The following is a 21,569-nucleotide window of genomic DNA, read 5'->3' on the forward strand; positions in this document are numbered from 1 at the left end:
TAGGTTCTTCCGTTTTTGTGGAGGTGCATGAGTTCAGCGAGCTAAACTTTGTCCAGCTAGTGTAGCAATTCCTGCGGGAGTTTCTGAATGCGGAGAGAGGCACAAAAGACTGATGGGCTGATGAGGCAGTTGCCCAGTGATACTGTCAGTGTAATAAAGGAGGGCAGGGCTTTACTGCACAGACACTGAATGTTCTTTTGCCGCATCTCGTTGACTACCAGCCATAACCTCAAAGTCCAAGACAAGCACACAGCGGGAAGGTTGACTGCGAAGAGGCATCGGTGATGGAGGAGCAGTTCTAGATTCTGTAATTTCTCAAATCAACATTAACGTTAACCTTCACTTGCTTCTCCCCCATTCCAATTTTCCTCGAAATGTAGGTAACTTAAATGCCCACGAGGTTTCTATTCGGTCCTGAAATGTAAAGAGGACCCTTGCTAGTAATAATGGTGATAATAATTCTAATGAGTTTAACTGTAGCATTTGCAGAGTTAAGAAAAAGGCGGCAGTACAGCACTTTTAGACTACAGGGTGGATCCTAGCATTTTATTTTTTTGACTTGGCCAGGAAATAAGAGGGGCCTTGCCTTGGGGGGGGGGGTTGGTGTGGAGGAAAGTACAGGGAATGGACCCCCCGGAAGTCGTACTGCGCTGTTTAAACCTAAGGTGACCTAACGGATGGCGGGAGTGCCCGCCCGATCCTGGGCGCGGGGCGCGGCCATTGGTGACGCACGCCAGGGAGCACGGCGCCCACGTTTCCACCATTGCATTAGCGAGGCCTCACACCCCCCGCCCCTCCCGCTCTAAGTTCGGGGCTGCGGGCATCCGCGCTTCCTCCCTCCCGGAGGCGGGCCCGACCCCGCCCCTGCGCCCCGGGTGGCTCCCGGCGGTCCCTCCCACCTCCTATCCTCGGCCTCCCCGGCGCGGCGCAGTCCCCTCTGGCCGTAGCCTGACCCGCGCGCGGTCCCCCAATCTTCCCGTGGCCGGCTCCCCCAGGCATGGCCCAGGGCCTCTCCTCACTATGGCAGCAGCACGGCACAGCACACTCGACTTCATGCTCGGCGCCAAAGGTGAGGGCGCGTGGCCGCCACCTGCCCGGCCTCCCCTGCCGCCCAGAGGGCTGGGGACGGCGGGGGACGGGCCGGGCGCGCGCCGCGGGGCGAACAATGCGCGCTGCGGGACCGCGTGCACCGGCGGCCCGGCGGAGGCCGCGCTTCACTTAGCGCCGCGCTCCGTTCCGGCCGCACTGCGGAGCCTGGAGGGGCCCTGCCGGGCGCCCCTCTCGGCTGAACCGCCCTTTGGGGCTCAGGTCACCCACCCGCGCCCCACGCGGTCTTCGCTCCCTCCATCAGAGTCCCCTTTGCGCCGCTGGGCGCGGGAAGACCACCCCCCCCCCACGTCCACGGACCCCCTCCCATGGGGCGGGTGTGCAGGGGCGGTGGCGGAGCAAGGCGTGGATCGCGCGTGGCCGCCCGCGTGACCTTTTCCCGTTTTCCGAGGCGGGTAAATCCCCGCCCCGGGGACGGGGGCTCCCCTCACTCGGGCTGGGGAAGGACCGCGCGGTGTTTGCAGAATTGTTAGGCGACTGCGTAGGAAACGGATCCCCCGGAAAGGGACGGGGGACGGGAAAAGGAAACGATTATTATGGGGGTGGGGGATGAAGTCTGGACGCGGGAGCGAGAACTCCCCGAATCCGGGGGGCTCTGTAGACTGAGAGGCGATGTGAACAGAAGGCTGGGGGAGTTGGAACTGTGTGCGGGGATTGTCGGGGGAGGGCTATTTTGTATGCTTTTCTCTGGGTGCTTACAACATGGGGTGGGGGAGAATAGGACTGCGGGTCTTTTCTGGTGGCTTTTAAACCTATGAGTGCTGCAGACTTCAGTCTGCACTTTCCGTACGTCCCGCTGGGAGCATCTCATCCATATCCTGCTTGTTCCTTGAATTGGACGCATCTGCCTTTTTCGTTACTATTTAAAACATTTACTTTGTCACTCTTTCCCCATTTTCTTTTTTTTTAAACTTCTGATTACTTACTTTGTATTTTCTCAAACTAAAAGGATCTCGGAAGGCACAAGACAATAAATTTAATAAAGACTAAGGACTGGAGCAAGGTTTATGCCCTGTCTTATTTGATCGGCTCTGCATGTGACTTTGGCCTTATTTCTCAGCCTGAGTTTTTTCTTCCCTGTGGCAAAAAAAGGGGCGGGGGGGGAAGAACACTGCATACTTCATATAGTGCTTTTAATGTTAAGGGAGTTGCTGTAGAACATCGCAAGGTTATTAAGTAATATCAGTGTATTTGGGTGGTCAGAAGTGACTTGGAAAAAACAGCATTTTGTAGTTCTTAAGTTTCTTAGTGGGTAGTGAAGATTGTAGCACACTCATTTTAGAGGTGAGGAGGGTGAGGCTTGAGGAAGGAATAGTGGTTCAGGGCCACCTAGCTGCTGAGAGGTGAGTAGGAAGTAACCCTGGTGGTAAGCACCTGTGAACAGTCTCCTTCCTATACTTGTCCTGAGTTTCTAAGGAGGGTAATCTCTGGACGAGGCCAGAAGATTCTGGCACTTTTCTCAGTCTGAATGTCCTTGCCTGAAGTCTTTAACAGCTTTCAGCTTAATTCAGGTGTTGCCTATTGAAATGATGGAACATATGGGCCTAGTTCTTGTTCCCTTGTAAAAGCGGGGGAAACCTTCACATAACCGAGGAAAAGCAGGAGAATTTGAACTCTTTGGGCTGACACTGGCCAGAGAGAGACGGAACCATGGATGTGCAGTTTGGAAGCGAGCAGGAGAAACTGGCAGGTTCAGAGTCGGCGAGGTGTAGAAGCGGCATCGAAATAATTTAGTTGTGCAAAGAGAAAGTGAAAAAGATTGAGAATTCCCAGCCAGTTATTCTTACTTCCTAGCCTGTTATTTTTAAAGGTGAGAAAGTTTTGATGGCAAGGTAAAGAACATTCTAGAAAGCAATCCTACTAAAGAGTGGGATGTGTATGTATGTATGCATCCGAGTTAGCTCTTGAGTCCCTATTTAAAGTGTTTTGGGAGTAAGAGAAGTCTGATTATTACTGTATTCCCCCCATCATTTGATTTGGGGAAAGGCATGTCACCTTCACTAGTCAGTAGGCATCCTGTAAAATAAGGGGACTCGGCTAGACTAGTTTCTTCTAAGTTCTTTTGGTTTTCAGTAAGGGGCACTTGGCGAAAAATCTACCACCTGTGAGGTCTCCAGAAACATTTATTTTAATAATAATGAGTCAAAAAAGCATTACTCTTGGCATGTGAGTATTGGATGTGACTCAAGGGTGAGTCAAATGCCTGTGGAGCCTGGATTCATGTCTTTTTTCTCATTTGTCAGAAAACCTTCCTAATGCAGTTCTATGATGTGATTTTAATGGAATTAAACTTGAAACAGTTATGTTATTATACTGTAATTTCACATATAACTAGTTACTCATGCAAGCCAACTAGTACCCAGCAGTCTAGTACCCACTGGGCCACTAAGGGCAATTATAAGTTGGGTCCAGTGATACCTCTGTAGTATACTGGCTGATCAGGTAACCCTGGGGATTTAAATTTTTGCTTAAAAAAAAAAATCTCTGGTCGTGTTGTGAGTGAAGCATTGGACTCAGGATCTTTGCGTCTAGAAAACATTTTGGGATTTCTCAGCTGGAGGCTAACAAGAATAAACATATGTCCTGTATTTGTAGAGTTTAAGCATCTCTGGCGTGGTGGAGGACATATTTCTAGTCGTATATGCTAGGCTGTGAGCGTGCTGAGTATACAGAGGTGAGTGAGGTACACGTGGCCTCTGCCTGCCTGTTAGAGCATAGTCTCTAGTCGGCCAGGTAGCCCTGGAAAAGTCTAGCAATCTCCTTTTGATGTCCATTTCTTCCCCTGTGCTGGGAATATCTTTGAAGGCAGACCTCCATGGTCTGTGTCCTGGACACACAGTTCTGGTACAGCATGAATGTTTGATAAGTGCTGGTTAAATGAATCCAATTGATGACATGGTAAAGGTGGGATCCTAATTCAAGTCCACTAGGGGAAAATGAGGCATGTATTCACCTTTAGAATTAAGAGAATGGATCCTGAGTGGGGAAACTGGCTAAATACTGTTATGTCCATCTTTTGGACCACCGATCTCTATTTTACGTAGTAGGGAAACGGAGTGTAGAATGTACGAATTAGTTTCAACAACAAAAATCTTTTTAAATAAGTTAACCAAAGGTCACGTGGGAATTCTGGGCTTAGCGGAAAGGTTTAGGATATGGCTTCTTAAATTCTTTTGTGCCTTTGACCCTCATCGGGGAAGCCTATGGAGCTCTTAGAATAAGAATTTTAAAAGCATGAAATAACCCAATTATTTAAACTGCAGTTTTCAAATTAAAAACCGCATACGTGGCGTAGTAATATGTGCTTCCTTAATAACATTAAATGACATGATCTAGCAGCAGGCCTAATGACTTCGTAATTTTGAAGTAGAGCCGAGAAAATCAGTAGTTCAGCTGTGATGTGATAAGAAAAAGTTATGATTTTATTGGTGACAATGGCCAGGTACAGCTGATAATGTGGTTTTACAAGCATACTTGAAGGAAATGCTTTATTTCAATTAGTAAAAATAAGGATCTATGTTTTTTTTTCCCATCCAGGTTCCTAGACTCCCTGAATTGTATCCACTGGCCCCTGGGGAGCCCATGGACCCCAGGCTCAGACCCCCTAGGAGCTGGAGAGAACCGGGACTGCCATTTCTGTATATTGTTTTTTTAGGAGGAGTAAGTTTCCACAGATGGCCAAGAACCCTAAGCAGCAGATCTACCTGGTTGTTCTTTAAAACAGTGCTTTGAAAATGTAAAAAAAGAAAAAAAAAACGGGGGGGGCAGCGGAAAGAGGATGTGTTTATTAAATGCCTCCTGGGCTAGGCATTGCCCTAAGCACCTTACAGTTATTTTACATAATCCGGAAGGTAGGTCCTGTTATCCCCATTTTAAAAGTGACTAAATAGGCCCATTGAAGCTTTTCACCTCGTAAATGGGCTTGGTATCCAGGATTCAAACACCCGTTTATTTGATCACAAGGCCATTGTTAATTCAACAACTGCGAAGCCTGAAGCCTCTCAGTTTATGGGCTGTGAATCTCAGTGTCCATGTATTCCTGCCCAACACCGCCCCCCCCCCCACCCTCCCCAGGAAATTTGGTAATATCTAGACATTTTTGGTTGTCACAGCTGGGTATGCCACTGGCATCTAGTAGGCCAGAGTTGCTGCTAAACATCTTGCAGTGTACAGGACAAGCTCCCACAGCATTGGAAACCAGGATGTCAAGAGTGCTAGGGTAAAGAAACCCCAACATAAGTTCTAATTAGGCGGTGGTAGTAAATGGGATGACAAATAATCAGCAAAATTGCCCAGGTCTTTTTTAGAAGTCTCCAATATGCACAAATTGATAGGCATGGAGGGAAGATGGCTTCCTCTGAGTTTTCCACTATGGTTGGTTTATGAGCAGATGGCTTGGCCAGCATTCCCACCCCAGCTGAGCTTGTGGCTTCAGGTGACCCTCCCCAATTTCCTGAACCTTTGGCCCATCCTCCAGGCTCCCACTCTCCCATTTAGTTGAGCTGCCTTTGTGTGTTTGAAATAGCATTAACTACAAGCTTAAAACCTAAACAATCCAGTTTTAATTGCATCTAGTGTTTTTGCTGTTCAAAAGGAGAAGCTTTCCCTTTACCCTCTCAGCATTATTATCCTTCGTCCATCATGGTGATAAACAACTCACACCCCCACTTTAACAATGGAGTCTGGGAGTGCTGATGACTGGGAGTGGGAAAATGCCACTGGGGGGGGGGGCTCATTTTAGAGGGCCTGAATCACAGTCTGGGAGGGTAGAGTTCCCGGAATTTGCATTTTTAACAGTCTTTTCCCAGTAATTCTAATGCTGATTAAGTATGCCAACCACTATAATAGGGTCCTGCTTAAACCTTGTATCAGAAGCCTTTGGGGCACCTTCCCACCGCAGCCCTAATCTGCAAGTCATTAAGCTCCAATACACTTTCAAATTCCTTGCTCACCTTTTTCCTGGCTACTGTTCTTGGCCATAATCTATGTCTCCATTTTGGGGACGGGCTCCATCTTCCGGAACTCAAGAGATCCTGTTCCCTTTTCTGATTTTTAAAACCCTCCTGTGGGTCCTCATTGTGCCCTCTGGATAAAGTTGAACTCCTTATCAGCATTTACAAAGTCCATTTCTACCAGGTTCTATCCCTCAACACACTCTTGAGTCTCACACTCCTTGTGTTTCTGAATGGCTTGGAGGCATATAGACTCAAATGAACAAACAGCCTTGAGGAAGGCATTTTTTGACCTTTAGGTATTCTCTGATACCTTCATTGTGTTTGAAAATGTTTTATGGACTGCTTGAAGGAGGTCCTCATTGGAGTCTGCCTTTATTTGGCTTTTGCTTTGTTAGGATTTTTTTTTAAAAGCTTCCATTCCCCCAACTCCGCAGTAATTTCTTAATTGCACTGATCTCGCACTATTTGACTCTGGGTTGAATAATTAATTGCACATTACCAGACCCACTTCTTTAAACCTACAGAGGTCGCATATGGTAAAATTAGTTCCTTCGAGTTCTTACTTGGTAGTTCTCCATTGTTTTACATGCTTTAGAAGGGATGACAGCTGTTTAAGAAATTGACTCCATAATCCAGGCATTCAGGAATGATCTCTACCCCAACTATGAAGAGAGTTACTTCTTCAAGTAATCTGAAGCCTTGCATGTGATGTTTCTGAAGGAGGGGAGAGTGTTTTCCAGTTTAATAACCAACAGGTATACAATTCACCCTGTGCGTGCGCGTGCATGTGTGTGTGTGTGTTTCCTGAGGAGGGAAAGCCAGTTTTGTTTTGCAGTAGAGGAGTTAGCTATTTGCAATCTTCTTTGCATCCCCTTGATCGTATAATGCGATTGGCCCTCGCAGGCCTTTGCTACTTTTTTAGGAGGTAGACTGAAGTCTCTCAACAGCTTTGAAAAGTTCGAGCTTTTGCTGCTGGACTTGGTACCTGGGTAAGACTTTATGATTTGAATTGAGACCACCATGATTTTACTAATTTGATACGTCAGGATTAGTTAGAAAGTTCCTGGAATGTGGTTGGTGTCTGTTTAAATAATATGTTCAATAAAGCTGCTATTGAGTTTTTAGACTTAGGATATTCCGGGAATTTTAATCTACCATTTGACTGCAGTTGTAACCTAAGCCTGCTGGTGTGCACTGTGGCTCCAACCACCATTTCATGGTAGTTTAATGACAAGGTCAGTTCTTTTGAGAAGCTGGGAAACCTCCTCAATTGAATCTGCAAACCAAGTATGTAAACCATTGCACAACTGTTCTTTTAAACCCTTATAACTAGGCACTTTTCCAGACCCCAGGAAGAAAAACTCTGGGGCCCTAAGTTGTGGCAGGTCTGGATTTCATTGAACTGATACTTTCATTTGTGTTCTGGAAGGAGCCACTGAGCTAGTATATACTTGTGATCAAATTCATTTATGTGCTAAGCCACAGGCTCAAAATGAGCCGGTGAAAGCTAGCAGCAGGTAACATGTTCTAGATTCCTGAGCCGACTTAATCCTCTGGGTAGTTTCACATACACCTTCATTTCTCCCTTTGCATGAAGGTGCTAATCATACCACAATCCCACACACTGTGTTGTTAGGTGGGATGTCCAATAAAATGTTTGGAAGAGCATCAAATGATACACAGAATACTTAGCACTAATTGCAATAGGGCTGAGTACTTTGAATTTGTGCCAGAGGATAAAGATGCTCAGTTATAAAGAGGTGTGAATTTAATGTACTGAAAGATAAGGAGAGTTCTGCTGGCAAAGGAAGAAGCAGGAAATAATGGGTTGGCATGTGATTTGAAGGTCGGTCTACATTATATAAAGGAACTCTGGAGTTATTAAAGGAAAAATTTTAAAATACACTTTTAAAATAACACTTCTATTGATTTGTGTTGCATGATTACATTTTCCCTAGAATGAAAATTTCCCCAGGGAGAACACTTACATTTTACCAAATTTTCGCTTCTGAAGGACTGCAGATCATAGTGGACAAACAAGACTGAGATATGCTAAGGGGCATTCTGAGTTTCTAGAGGTGAATATAGAATGTATCTCAAACTTGGTTCAATATGGAACACTTACTTTTCAGGACTGGTGTTGTGGAGCACACTTTTGGAAACAGTAATGGTGTAGGTTTTAGAAATGGTTTAACACTGAATCTTTGAACTGCATAGCTGCGGTTGAGAGGCCCAGTTGGTTTGGGGGTTTTGAGGAAGAGGGTCATGAGCTCGTTTGTCCAAGTGTTTGCTGTTTCTAAGTGGAGTTTGTCTAGGTTGGAGAGAGAGAAAAAAGAGCTAGCCATTAACTGATTCCCTTTGGTATGAGGTAAGAATATGATTATGACTTTTAAAACAGCACTTTGTGAATGCTGATGGTTAACGGAGTTCCTGTGCATTTTTTTTTTCCTTTGAATAAAGGATCTGGCTGTTTACTTGAAGAAACTGCAGAAGCTGTTTAAGTAACGGTTTATGCATTTGTCTTCTTACATAATTATTTTTGCTTTAAAAGCTATTTGCTCATTTTAGACTATGTATATATATGGTGTGGGGGAAATATAAAGGAAGGGGGAAAAGAACCTTGATCTGTATTCCTATCACAAGTAGATAACCACTATTATTTTTGGTGTATGGGAGAAATGGCTTATTCTTGCGAATGTAACAAAGGAAAGGCAACACAGTGACGATTAAAAGCACTGGGTTTTGGAGTCCAGTTGCTTGAGTTCTCTTTGCCTATTTTTCTGTACATTTTTATTTTGAATGGGTGTCGAATTTGTAAAATACTTTTCTTGCGTCAATATCATGTGACTTTTATTCTGTATTAATATGGTGCATTTTTTTTTTAATATCAAACCAGGCTTGCATACCTAGAATAAATCCTGCTTGGTCATGATATATAATTTTTATATATTGCTCAATTCTTATTAAGGATTTGCCAAGGATTTGTTAAGGATTTTTGTGTTTATATTCATGAGGGATATTGGTCTGGTCTGTAGGTTTCTTTCCGGACTTTTTTGGCTTTGTGTTAGCATAATGGTTTCATAAAATGAATTGGGAGGAGTTCTCTCCTTTTCTATTTTCTGGAAGAGATTATGTAGAATTGGTGTTAATTTTTTAAAATATTTTGTAGAATTCACCAGTGAAACCATTTGGGTCTCCAGATTTTCCTTTTTTTTTTTTAAATTACAGATTCAATTTCCTTAATATTTATAGGGCTATTCAGATTATCTTTCATATTGGTAAGTTAGGGTAGTTCATGTTTTTTGAAGAATTGGCCCATTTCCTTTGTAAGTTGTCAAACTTGTGTAGCATTGTCTGTAGGATTCCCTCATCCTTTTGGTATCTGTTAAGGTCTGTAATGATATCTCTTGTTTTATTCCTATTATTGGTAATCTGTGTCTTCTCTTTTTTTGTCAGCCTTGTTAGAGTTTGTCAATTGATTTTTTTCCAGAGAAACAGCATTTTGCTTAATTGATTTTTTGCTTTAGTTTTACTGTTTTCAATTTCACTGATTTATCCTTATTTCTTTTCTATGCTTGCTTTGGGTTTACTTTTTCTAGGTTCTTGAAGAGACAGCATAGATTAGTGATTTGAGACTTCATTCTCATTCTCTAGTGTGAGGGTTCTTTTAGCTACTAATGTCACTTCCACGTATTCCTAAAAAAATCAGGAGCCCTAATTATGTAGGTTATTATCTGCTCCCCCCCCCACATTTCATAAGTTGCTAACTTGAATGTATGAAATATTCCTCAGATTATTTTAGTCTCAAATTCTAAGAACATCACTTTTGGAAATTTAGGTCATAGAATTACAGCTGAGTGTCCCTGTTGGTTAGGCTAGGAATTTAGAACTAAAAAAACCTGAGACCAAGGGTCAAACTGAGGCAGGCGCTCAAACTAAATTCCGCTTTCTGGCCTCTTGTAGTATGGCCCTCCAGCTAAGAATAATATTTGCATTTTTAAAGGGTGGCAAAACACACCATCTGAGGCAGAGACCCGATTTGGCCTACAAAGCCTGATCTCTTTCCTATGTGACCCTTTGTGAAACAAGTTTGCCCACCCCTGCCTTTAGACTAAGCCCAGTCAGTGGCTGACTTCAGAGCCATCTGGGAAAATGTATAAGTACAGATTCCCAGGCTCCCCACATGGGCTTTTTCTTATCTGGAATTCATCATTACACACACCCCTCCCAGTGTCAGGGGAGTTCTGACTTGTGTCCTTTGTCTTTCATCTCTGTCCTATTCTGCAGTCACACTTAGTTTTCCAGTGCCTCCTAGGTGTTGAGTAGTCTGGGGGGGGGGCGGGGGGCGGGGAGCGGTCAGTGGAGTGTCCATTCCAAATGGGGCAGACCTGCATGTCTTCTCCCAACCTGCCCTGGCCAAGGCCAGAGGAAGGGAAGGTGCCGCGGCCACCTCGGGGACAGTTCTGATATAAAGGTGATTTTTGATATCACAAAGCCCAAACTGCTTTGTCTCTTGAAATGCTATTTTATTTGTGATTCTAAGCCTGGCATAGGAATGTGGGCATAAACCCTAGAATTATTTACAGAAACACCAAGTAATAATAGGTCTGACCTGTAAGGGAGTCTGCCTGCCTAAAGGTAGTGAAGGCAGCTGGATAGTGTTGATATTGGTTACGTGCTCTTGGATAATAGGAGTGGCAGTCCTATGATTTCCGGATAGGGAAAGAAGTCTTGTTCTCCTTCTGAGTGGAGCCGAAGGAAACCATTTCTGTCTAACCTCGGGCCAGCCTGGAACCTGTTCTCATCCCACTGCTTTGTGAGATACAGGGAAGGGGCAGGTGACAGGTGGCACTCTTCGCATCTTAAGTGGATTGTGGGCAGCGGTTTTGAACTAAAGGTAAGGGCTGGTCATTTTTCCTAGTCAGGATGCCTTAAGTCTTCTGTCCTCTAACTTCAAACTTTCTTAAGTCCCCTCTTGCAAGCTGACTTGTCCCCTTTATGATGCTGCTGGGCCTGCTTTCGCCTCACTCCTTTAACTCATCCTTGGGTTCACAGCCCCCAGAGAGAGCTGGCTCTTCATGGTCCTGACCCCACTCTGTGCCCTGTGTTGGTGGTCTTCCCTGATCTCACAGCTCTGGCCCCAGTTTACTCCTCTCTCTACTCTGAAAACACATTGTATGAGCCCTCGGAGTCCTAGTTAGGATGCCTCGTGTTGCTCCATTGATTACTTCTGGGAGAGGTCAGGTGGCCTGTCTGTCCCTTGTTTTATAACTTGGTTAACCTCCTGTGTGGAGATGGGCTTAACAGCAGGAAGAAAGGGATGATGTTGCATGAGTGTTTGGGTTCCAAACTAAAGAGTGATTTAGGTTGTGTCGCATAAATTAGATTGTTATAAACCCTCCTATAAACCTGCCTTTAATTTCATAAAGAAATAAATTTCATAAAGACCTGGGTTGGTGTTACTTTAAAGTAGAGCGAGCCTCTTGCCACCATTCCAGTAGGTGTTGGAGTGATGGGAAATGCCCCTTTGACTTAACTCTCGTGCAGTGGGAAAGGAAGGCAGGGCAAAGAAAGAGTTAGCACATTTGTAGTTTGCCAAGTGTGCTGAAATGTGAGTTTTAAGAAGTAGTCATTGTGGCTGGAACTGTAAACAGTCCCATATGGTTTTCCTTAATGAATATTTGCCTGAGAAGAGCTTGGGTGTTATTTCTGTGTTATGTTGTATGGCTGTCAATCTAACTCCAGTGGGTCTTTTTCTTTCTGTAGTTAATTTTTCCTGGTTTGGTTGTTCTTCACTATGAACAGGAGAAACTGCTGTGAAAATAAGATCTTCAAATTGTTAGTCATTATCCCGTTATTTTGTAGCCTCATCCCATTGCTATAATGTTCTATTCTTTTTGAGATATAATTGACACGTAACATTGTTTTAGGTGTATAACATTCAATATTTGTATATATTGCAAAAAGATCAGAGTAAGTCTAGTTAGCATCCATCACCACACAGTTTTTTTCTTCTGATGAGGACTTTTAAGGTCTGCTCACCCAGCAACTTTTAAATATACAATGCAGTATTATTAGCTGTAGTCACCATACTGCGCATAGCTGCAATGATTGACCCAGGGCGCTGAGGTTGGCTGCAGGTGCACTCTAGTGGCAGGAAAGCCATTGCCAGGGCTGGGGACAGTGCCTGCACTCAGCCACTGAGACACTTTCTATTCGGTGATGGGGGGCGACTGGTGGGGATGGGTAGAGACAACCATCCCTTGAAGCCTCTGTAACCTGGTGCTGAGGACCTGGTTGATTGAGGGGAGAAACTGACTTCTGGAACTTTCTTTTGCTTTGATTACCTCACAGTAACTGAGAATCTAAAAGTGCAGCTTGTACTTTTGGACTTTTTGGGACAGCTGTATTGAAATACGACTTGTATGTCATACTATTATTCCCTTATTTAAAGTATATGATTCAGTTATTTTCAGTAGTCAGCCCTCTGCATCTGCAGATTCAACCAACTATGCACATAGGAAATATTTGAAAAAAGTTATGTTGACTGTGTACAGATCTTTTTTCTTGCCATTATTCCCTAAACAGTACAGTATAATGGCTATTTATATAGCATTTTCATTGAATTAGCTATTATAAGTAACCTAGAGATAATATAAAATATAGGGGAGGGCGTGTGTAGGTTATATGCAGATACTACACCATTTTATATAAGAGACATGAGCATTCCTGGATCTTGTATCCATGGGGGTCCTAGAACCAATCTCCCATGGATACGAAGGGACAATTACACATTCAGAATTGTGCAACCATCACCACAATTTTAGAATATTTTCATTACCCCAGATAGAAACATGTACCACTGAGGCACACCCCTATTCCTCCCAGTCCCTGGCACCCACTAATTTGCTTTCTATGTCTAGGGATTTGCCTTTTCTGGCCATGTCATATAAATTGTATTATACAATATGTGGTCCTTTGCGACAGGCTTCTTTCCCTTAGCATGATGTCTTCAAGGGTCATCTGTGTTGTTGCATGCATCAGTACTCTGTTCCTTCTATGGCTGAATCATAGTTCATGGTATTACCATGTCTTGTTTATATTCATTTATAACTTGATGGGCAATTGGGGTGTTTCCACTTTTTGATTATTATGAATCATGCTGCTCTGAACATTCTTGTTGGCTTGGGTTTTGGGTGATGAGATTAATCATTTTACTACTGTTTATATAAAGAACTGGACGTGAGAATATCAGACCAAGCTAAGAGGGGCCTGGTGAGCCACCTCCTAGACCTTCACTTGACTCCCTGGAAGTTCATTAGCCTTGTGCGTGTCTGCGAAATCTCCTGATGCACAGATCCTTTATTAAAATTTTAAAATTGAAAGAATCTCAATATTTTAAATTTAAGGGTTAAGTTCTTTTGATCATGAAATATGAAGGCCCTTTCTGTATATCACTCAATTTCAATAATCTGGACTCAACTGCCTGCCAACATTTACATTTTTAGTTACACCTGGTGTAATCTGAGTTCGGAGGATGATCTCAAACCTTAGGCCGTTGAGAGCGACCACTTGATGTAATACACACAGCGTACATTTTAGTGTACAGTTCTCTGAGTTTCGACCAGTGCATATGGCCACGTAACCACCACCACAGTCAAGATTAGGCCATCTGAGCAGATTTTAAAGCAGATACTAGAATGATTTCAAACTGTATCGGAGTCCAGTTTCCCATTCTTCCTCTTTTAGGTTTTTAGGAGTCTGTCACAAAAACCAGAAAGCTGGTTTATGTGCGAAGGGAAACTGCACAACCCAAACCTGGCTCTTAGGTGTCCTGGCATGCGTCGGGTTTAGGGGAAGGATTCCTGTGCTTATGCTTCCCCTTGCAGGGAGCTGCACACGGACCTGCTGCCAGCCAGTTACCAGGCTAACCTACAAAGAGTGCAGATCTCTGTATGGTGGGGGTGGACCCTGCCCACAGGACTGCCCTCTGACCTGACTTAAAAGGGAAGTGTGGGTAGAGGAGGAAGACCAGAGGGAGCAAGAATCAAGTAGAAGTTAGGGCTTGAGGCTGGGGAAACATCAGAGTCTGAGGAGTAGGAGGCTGGGCTTGGGGCCTCCCCACTTGGGCTTGGTGCAGTGATGAGATAATTAACCACCTCCTGCAGCTTAAATAGCTTGAGCTGCTGTGGGAGAGGCACCAGGGAGGCAAAACAATGGTGGTGGGGGGTGGGGGGGCTTGACAGTGGAATTTCCAGCCCGCATAATTAAAGATATTCTTGGCAAGAATAAAATTCATCTTCTAATCTCATAAGTCAAGGGCTGCTCGAATATGAGAGAGCAGGAATGCGGCTGCAAATCGCTTGTTCCGACCACTTAACTTCTCAGGGGAGACAAGCGTGGCTCTGGCTGGGCCCCTGGTTCATTTTCACTCGTGTGTAGAGCATCTAACAGTTTTCCAGGGATTCTGTCCCTGGACAGTTGAGGTGTGAGGTCTTTCTGTTCCACAAGGCTGGGGGAACTACTCACATTTAATGGCTTTGGCTGGGATTACCAAAGTGCTGTGAGGGAGAGGACAGTCATTTAAACTACTTTGCCCACCTCGCCAAGTACGTGTTGCTTGGTCATGTTACATGCTTCTTACTAGACAGACGGGCATGCAAGTTGAAATTGGATAATAACTGCAAAGCGTTTTCTGGGACATGTCATGGGTTACCTGTGGCTATAGTTAGCAAGGACTTTGGACTTTTTTCAGACCTGTTTTATTGAACATTTTCTATAACCTTTTGGCTACCTGAGTGTAATTAGTTTGGAAATAGTGGGGCTTGATTTTTCCTTTTTGTGCATGGTGCTTTAGATGAGTGGTAGCAATTGTGACTGCATGTTGGAATTGCCCAGGTAGCTTTAAGGAATACTGACTCCTGGGTCTCACCCCCAGATTTTCATTTAATTGGTCTAATATGTGGCATCAGAGTTTTTAAAAGTCCAGTGATTATAATGTGTAGCTAGGATTGAAAACCACTGGTCTAGCTGTTCTTTACAACCATGATTCTGGAAAAGAGATGCTGAGCAGCCATTTCAGCTCCGACTCCCCTTTCTGGAGTCTCATCCAAGGGCTGGGAATAGCATGGGTTATAGGGGAGCCCCCAGGTTAGGTGAATATGAAGTGAGGTAGACAGTGGGCAAAATGACATGGTCTCCTTATCGGCAGGGCTGACACACTCATTGCTCATGGGGGTCAGCTGGTGGCAACAGCCAGCAATAACAGATCTGGCATATTTCTGCTGAATGGCGGGGGGATGGGAGAGAGGGGGGAATAAGCCCCAGTATAGAAATAAGTAACACTTCAGATTAGGTTTATTTTGTACTGTATTTTTCTTCAGCTCAAAACCTGGCCAGAGGGCCTCCATTAGCCACTTGGCGCCCTTCTAATTGTGCTAGATAGAAAAAGGGAGACAGTCTCCATGCTGGGCTTGGCCAGCAGTCAAGGACTTTGCGTGTATCAGATAAAGACACCCCCTTTCTCTGGCCCAAGGGCCAGACTTTGCTCCAGCTTAGCTCCTGGCCCGGGGTCTTCATATACTCCACAGCCTTGGCCCTGCCAAGATTGTTCCCTTTACCAGCATGGGGGATTCGTGTCCTGTTTTGTAATGTGCCAAGAGAACGCAGTCTTGAGGCCATTTACCAGGAGTGGTGACTTGTTTTATACACTTTCAAAGCAGAAAACATCTGTTCTAGCTAAGGAGGATTGAATAATTGCATAGTAGCTTTTCTCCTCTTCAGGGTAAGTACTGCTAGTTTGTGTGGGGCTCGGGCATGCTGGGCACACTTGTCTTTACCGCCCTGCCAATCATTCACTTTCGCGGTGGCCTGACTCCAGCAGGATTCCCTGACAAACACAAGCCGAACAAGGTCAGTTCTTCCCAACAAGTTTGAAATCAGAACTTTTTTAGGGAGCAAAATCAGTTTTAAAACCACAGTTCTGGGGATATAATGCAGGCCTTCTCTTTTTAATTTCCTGAACCCAATTTCACAATAGTGAAGCCAACTAGATTATTTTCTGCCAAATGAGTTTGCAAAAGGCACAGTTTTGCTGGGAACGAGCGAGACTTCAGTGAGACTGCTTGTGTTCCCATGGGTGCCTGGTGTGGATCCCGCTGCCTAGTCTCTCCCCAACATGGGGCTTTTGCCTGGGTGTGGTCTCAGTTCGTTTTGGCCTTCCAAAGGCCTTGGCCACCCAGGCACTTTCTTCCCTGTCCAGGTCCTCTGCTCTCCCTTTCGTGGCCTGCTGGGTGCTGCCTTCTCAAACGGAGGAGAACCCTTCCTTGTGGGTGAACCTGTTGGTGTTTAATGAGGGAGTTTGACATCCCTTTGCTTTCTCAACTTCTTCCACTCACAACTGCTGGTACCAAGCAGGTCTCTAGGCCGTGGCCCACTTGTCTCCACCTACTCCTGTTTTGGGGTTCGAGGGGTACAGTCTGTGTCATCTAGTTTTGTTCTAAATCTTGGTGTCTGTAAGTTTGGCTTGTGCTATCCTAATTGCTGCGTTTGGGATTCAGAAGATTACAAAGTCATGCCTTCACTGCCATTTTTGCTAATCCATTTACTATTGTTTAAGCGAAGTTGAAAATAAGAATTTCCGTGGTTGTATTAGTCTGTTACAGGGCTGCTGTAACAAAGTATTACAAATGGGTGGCTTAAAATGGAAGCTTATTCTCCTCTTTGTCTGGAGGCCAAATCTAGTTTTGGCAGAGCCACCCTCCCTCCTAAGGCCCTAGGGGAGGCTCCTTGCTTGCCTTCCAGCTTTTCCGGATGTTCTTGGCTTGTGTCCTTATCACTACAATCTCTGCTTTTGCCTTCTTATCGCCTGCACCTCTTCCTCCCTGTGCCTTCTGTTCTGTTTCTTATAAGGACACTCGTCATTGGATTTAGGGCCCATCTGGATAATTCAAAGCGATCTGATCTATAGATCCTAACATTAAATACATCTAAAAACACTTTTTTTCTAAATAAGGTCACACCTCCAGGGTCTGGGTGTTCGCGTGTGGACATATCTTTTGGGGGGCCGCCATTGTACCCACTACAGTGTCAGTGGGTGAAATCTGTTTATAAAATGGCAACTAACTTACACTCTTTAAAAAGAATATGCAAGGCCAGAATAAGACACCTCTGCTATCCAGTTTGGCCTGTGAATCCAGTTTGTGGCTTTAATTCTTACTGTGCATTGGAGGGTAATAGGAGCATAGTTCAGATTGTCACCAGAGAGACAGTTCAGAGTGAAAAAATCCTTAATTTCCAGTCCAAGTTTTGTCACTCCTTAAAGGTTTGTGGAAGGAATTCCTATATAATTTTTTGTGAAACCACATTATGGTCAGTTTTGAATCTTTTAGTTTCTTGTTGCCTCTGTTCGGGTCACAGGAATGCTTAGTTTTGGTGCTCTGCAGCCTGTACTTTTTTCCTTCGTGTGGAAAAAGTGGCCTGCAGAGGGCTCGTGTGGGACAGGACAGAGAATCCCTTTGATCTCATCTTTATTATTTCACACCCTCTATTAAGTGTGCAATAGCATTGTGTCTTAAACATGTACATACCTTAATTAAAAAAAAACACTTTATTGCTAAAAAAAGGCACTCAGCAATTAAGCCTTCAATGAGTCAGAATCTTTTTGCTGGTGGAGGGTCTTCTCGATTTCGATAAAAACACAATTAACTGCGAAACAATAAAACGAGGTATGCCTGTACCCATCAACAGTGGTTGGCCACCCCCTTTGTAGTACTGTATATCCTCATTAATTTATTTAACTTAATGGAATCTTATATTTGCATTTCTTTGATTTCTGGTTAGGCTGGATGTTTCGTTCATGCTATTTCTGGTTGGCTGAATATCTTTCCGCATTCTTGCCACAGCTATTTTGCGGTCAGTGTTTGTATTCTTATTGTGTTAACCTGCTGATCTGTATAGCCTCTCCTGGCAGGATTGAGAATGTTTATAGCTCATGACAAAGGGGATACGTGACGCCGGCCACTCTCTTTGTTCAAGTTTTCTTGTAAAGTTCGATCATCAAACTACGCCTTCCTGGCTTTCCTTCTGAACGTGACACATTCCTGACTGTCTTGCCTTCTCCCCCCTGTCCTCTAGCTGACGGTGAGACCATTCTAAAAGGCCTCCAGTCCATTTTCCAGGAGGAAGGGATGACCGAGTCGGTGCATACCTGGCAGGACCATGGCTATTTAGCGACCTACATAAACAAAAATGGCAGGTGAGGCGGCCTTGAGCGTTCCTCTTCAGATGTGAGCACTTCCTGAGATGGAGCTGTGGGGGAAGGGGTCTGTGTGTGTGTGTGTGTGTGTCCCCCTCCAGGTACTTTTGTCTCTCTTTCAGTTTTTAGGAGGGGGCTAAAATTCAGTGCTTCTGGGCCCAAGGTGGGAGCACTTTTCACAAAATCCAGTGGCTAGGCATTCTCCCCAGAAATCGAGTTCACTGGGCACCAGTACTTCTCCAAAGCTTCCTAGGGTGGTCTACTGTGTGGCCTGGACCTCAAACCCTTGGGCAGCATAAGCAGTGTGAAAGCGGCGGCCAGTGATCTGGAGTTGGCTAAAACACAGATTTCTGAGCTCCACTCCAAGAGTTTCTGATGTTGATAGCTCTGGGGCAGCGCCCCAAAGAATTTTTTTTTTAAATTTTATTAAATTTGTTGAGGCGTCATTGGTCAATAAAATTGTATTGGTTTCAAGTGTATAATTCTGTAATACATCGTCTGTATATTGCATTGTGTGTTCACCACTCAAAGTCAAAACTCCTCCCGTCCTCATATGTTTAAATAGCATTTCCAGCAAGCTTCCAGCTGACAACCCCCCCCTCCATGAGTAACGCTGTTATAAATGATTATTCATTAATGCAGACCATTAGTCAAATGCAGGGTGGGAATGGCTACGAGTAGCTTGTCAGGAAGCTAAGGGGAACCAGGAGTTCAAGTTCTTCTCTTTCCTTAACACTTTATGGACTATTTCGACTTTACATAATCGAAATGTAGGTGAAAGTCACTGTTTTCTGAGAATAGGAAAGGAAACCTAAATTTAAAAATGACCGATACCAGAAAATGCTGGTGCATTGAGCTCTTTGTATTTTCCTAACTGTACATTTGTACTGTATCTACACTGGTTTCGTATGTGGAACTATTACGATTCTTAGTAATTTGCAGTATTAACTTAAAAATCTGAACTCCTGGGCACAAAGTACTAGAATTCCACATGGCTTCATTAAATGTCCCACATTCTCTCCCTTGTTTTTCTATTAAAAGCCCCCTGCCCCACAATCTTACAGATGCCCTGAAGTCTGTTCTGTGAGATGAGGGAAACTTTTACTTTCGAGTCCACCTCCCTTCCGTTATCATCTTTTATAAGTCTACATGGTTCACTTCTATGGTGGTGATAGGCGTTCCTGCTCCTGATGGCTCTCAAAGACATCTTCACCCCCTCTCCCCAAGCCCAGATTGGTATTTTTAACCAGGTATCAAAGCTCCATGTACGTGTTTAGCAGATAGCTCAAATGTATCTAAAATTATTTGATTGAAAATCAGTACTGGCCGCCACTTCACATTCCTTATGCCACCCAAGGATTTGATTTGAGGTCCTAGCCACACAGTAGACCACCTGGGGAACTTTGGAGAATTGCTGGTGCCCAGTGCCCTCCATTGTCCCCCAGGCTCTGGCCCAGTTAGCGGTGAGTCTCCTGGAAGTAGAGGCCTGAGCTGTCCTTGATCCCTCCAGCCCCTGCAGGCTCGCATTCAGCGCCTCTCTTCCTCAGCCTCTCTTCTTTACCCTCTCTGCCATTGTCTTGCTGTTCTGGCTGTAGTCCATCCTTTGGGCACCACAGCAAATCAGATCATGACACTCTGCCACCTTGGTAGGCCTCTCGTCCACTGTAGATGGAGCCTCACATCTCTTAACCATCTCCTAGTACCTGGACACGCAGCCTGACCCCACCTACCTCTCTGTGGCAGTTCTTGAATCTTCCACACTAGATACCAATTCCAGTCTTCCAGAGAGAGGGCTTAGAATTCTTCCTGGAAGAGAGTTTTTGAGTGATGAGCTGTTTGGAAATTGCTTCTAAAAGCTGAAAAAAATAAAATTAACATGCTTAGTTTAAACGCTTATTTTCCACATTGGTCTCCCTCTTCCTTCATTTGGTCGACTGAGACCCATTCCCGTGGTGCCTGTCCTGAAACCTGACTTTTCCTGCCCAGACACAGGTTTGAGGAAAGCATTGTAGCTCCACACACTGCTTCCGGCTGACTTCTGGTTTATTCCATTCCCCTTTGTGATGCTGAGGTGTGGTCCTCAGCCACCTTTTTTCACATTCTCCATATTCTCCCTGGTAATTTTTCCTTTTTATTTCTGGTTTTAATCTTTTGCGGTTGGTACTTGACCCTACCTTCCAGCATCCTATGTGTTCCTGTGGTTCTCTGGCAGAGGACTTCATGCTAGAACCACCCAGGTAGTTAAGTAAGGGGTGGCATATTTCTATCCCTCCTGCACCCCAGGACCCCTCTCTTTTGTGTTGCTGGTGGTGGATGAGAAGGGAAAGCTAATCAACTGATGCGAGTGTAGACGAGTTTGTGGTATCCTGAACATAAACTTGTTTTTGGTGCCATCTAAAGGCTGAAGTTAAAAATTAACTAGTTGTATTTATTTTTTAATCCAAGCACACTGTCCATATTCTCTGAACAGAATTCATCTTCTAATTTAGTGTATTTCAAATGTTTCTTTGGCCACGACTTAGAGTAAGAAGTAACTTTATGTCATTAAATACACATCTGTGTATATATAATACAAATGCATGAATTCGAATAATTGAAATAAAAGTTTCTTCAAATAATTAACTCTTAATACATGTGATACTCATTTTTATTTTATTAAAAAAGAGCTGGTCAGGTCCGCTAAATTAGGGGTCAAAGCCTTTTTTCTGTAGGGAGCCAGATAAAGCCTCTGTGTCACATTCTCCTTTTATTAAAAAAACAACTCTTTAAAAATGTAAAAACTGATTTTAGAGTATAAAACCTGCTGTAGGCTGGATCTGGCTCAGGCTGAAGGCTGGAGTTTGCTGACCTGAATTCAATGAATTTAACCACCACCTGCCTACACTCAGAAAAACCCAGCTCTGTTTTGAGCTCTGAAGGTTCATTGGGAGAACAGCTGGCTCTTCCCCGCCCTCCCTTCTACTGGATGAATCACCTGTTGGGCAACTTTCTTAAAAATCAAGATTCTTGGAACTTGCTACTGAATGACTTTCTGGGCCCAAGAACCTGTCCTGAAAACCTTAGCATTTGATGACTCTCTAAAATCTTCCCTGAATGATTGATGACTTTCCCATTTCCAAGACGAGGCTCTAATAAGAAAGCAACAGGACTAACTAGGTAGTTTTGGGGGAAAAAGAACAGTGTTCTTCCCTGTTGATAATGGTTGGCGTCTTTTTTTTTCTCTCGAGTGCCTTGATACAGTTGCTAACGTT

General features: G+C 44.2%; 1 protein-coding gene and 1 long non-coding RNA gene across 2 annotated transcripts in view; both read left to right on the plus strand.

The window, feature by feature from the left end:
• The first annotated feature begins 910 nt into the window (after nt 1–910).
• Nucleotides 911–21,569, plus strand: part of SMS (spermine synthase) — a 40,010-nt gene continuing 19,351 nt past the window's right edge. Inside the window, exons 1-2 of the mRNA XM_016166122.2 lie at nt 911–1,069; nt 18,198–18,318. Of these exons, the coding sequence (XP_016021608.1) occupies nt 1,021–1,069; nt 18,198–18,318 (170 nt within the window). The 5' untranslated portion in view covers nt 911–1,020. The remainder of the gene's footprint in view (nt 1,070–18,197; nt 18,319–21,569) is intronic.
• LOC118607790 lies at nt 1,077–18,197 on the plus strand. Its single transcript, XR_004952824.1, has 2 exons — nt 1,077–3,781; nt 4,645–18,197. It is a non-coding gene; the product is annotated as an uncharacterized LOC118607790 (long non-coding RNA).

Source organism: Rousettus aegyptiacus, unplaced genomic scaffold, assembly GCF_014176215.1.
Source record: "Rousettus aegyptiacus isolate mRouAeg1 unplaced genomic scaffold, mRouAeg1.p scaffold_m13_p_9, whole genome shotgun sequence".
NCBI lineage: Eukaryota > Metazoa > Chordata > Mammalia > Chiroptera > Pteropodidae > Rousettus > Rousettus aegyptiacus.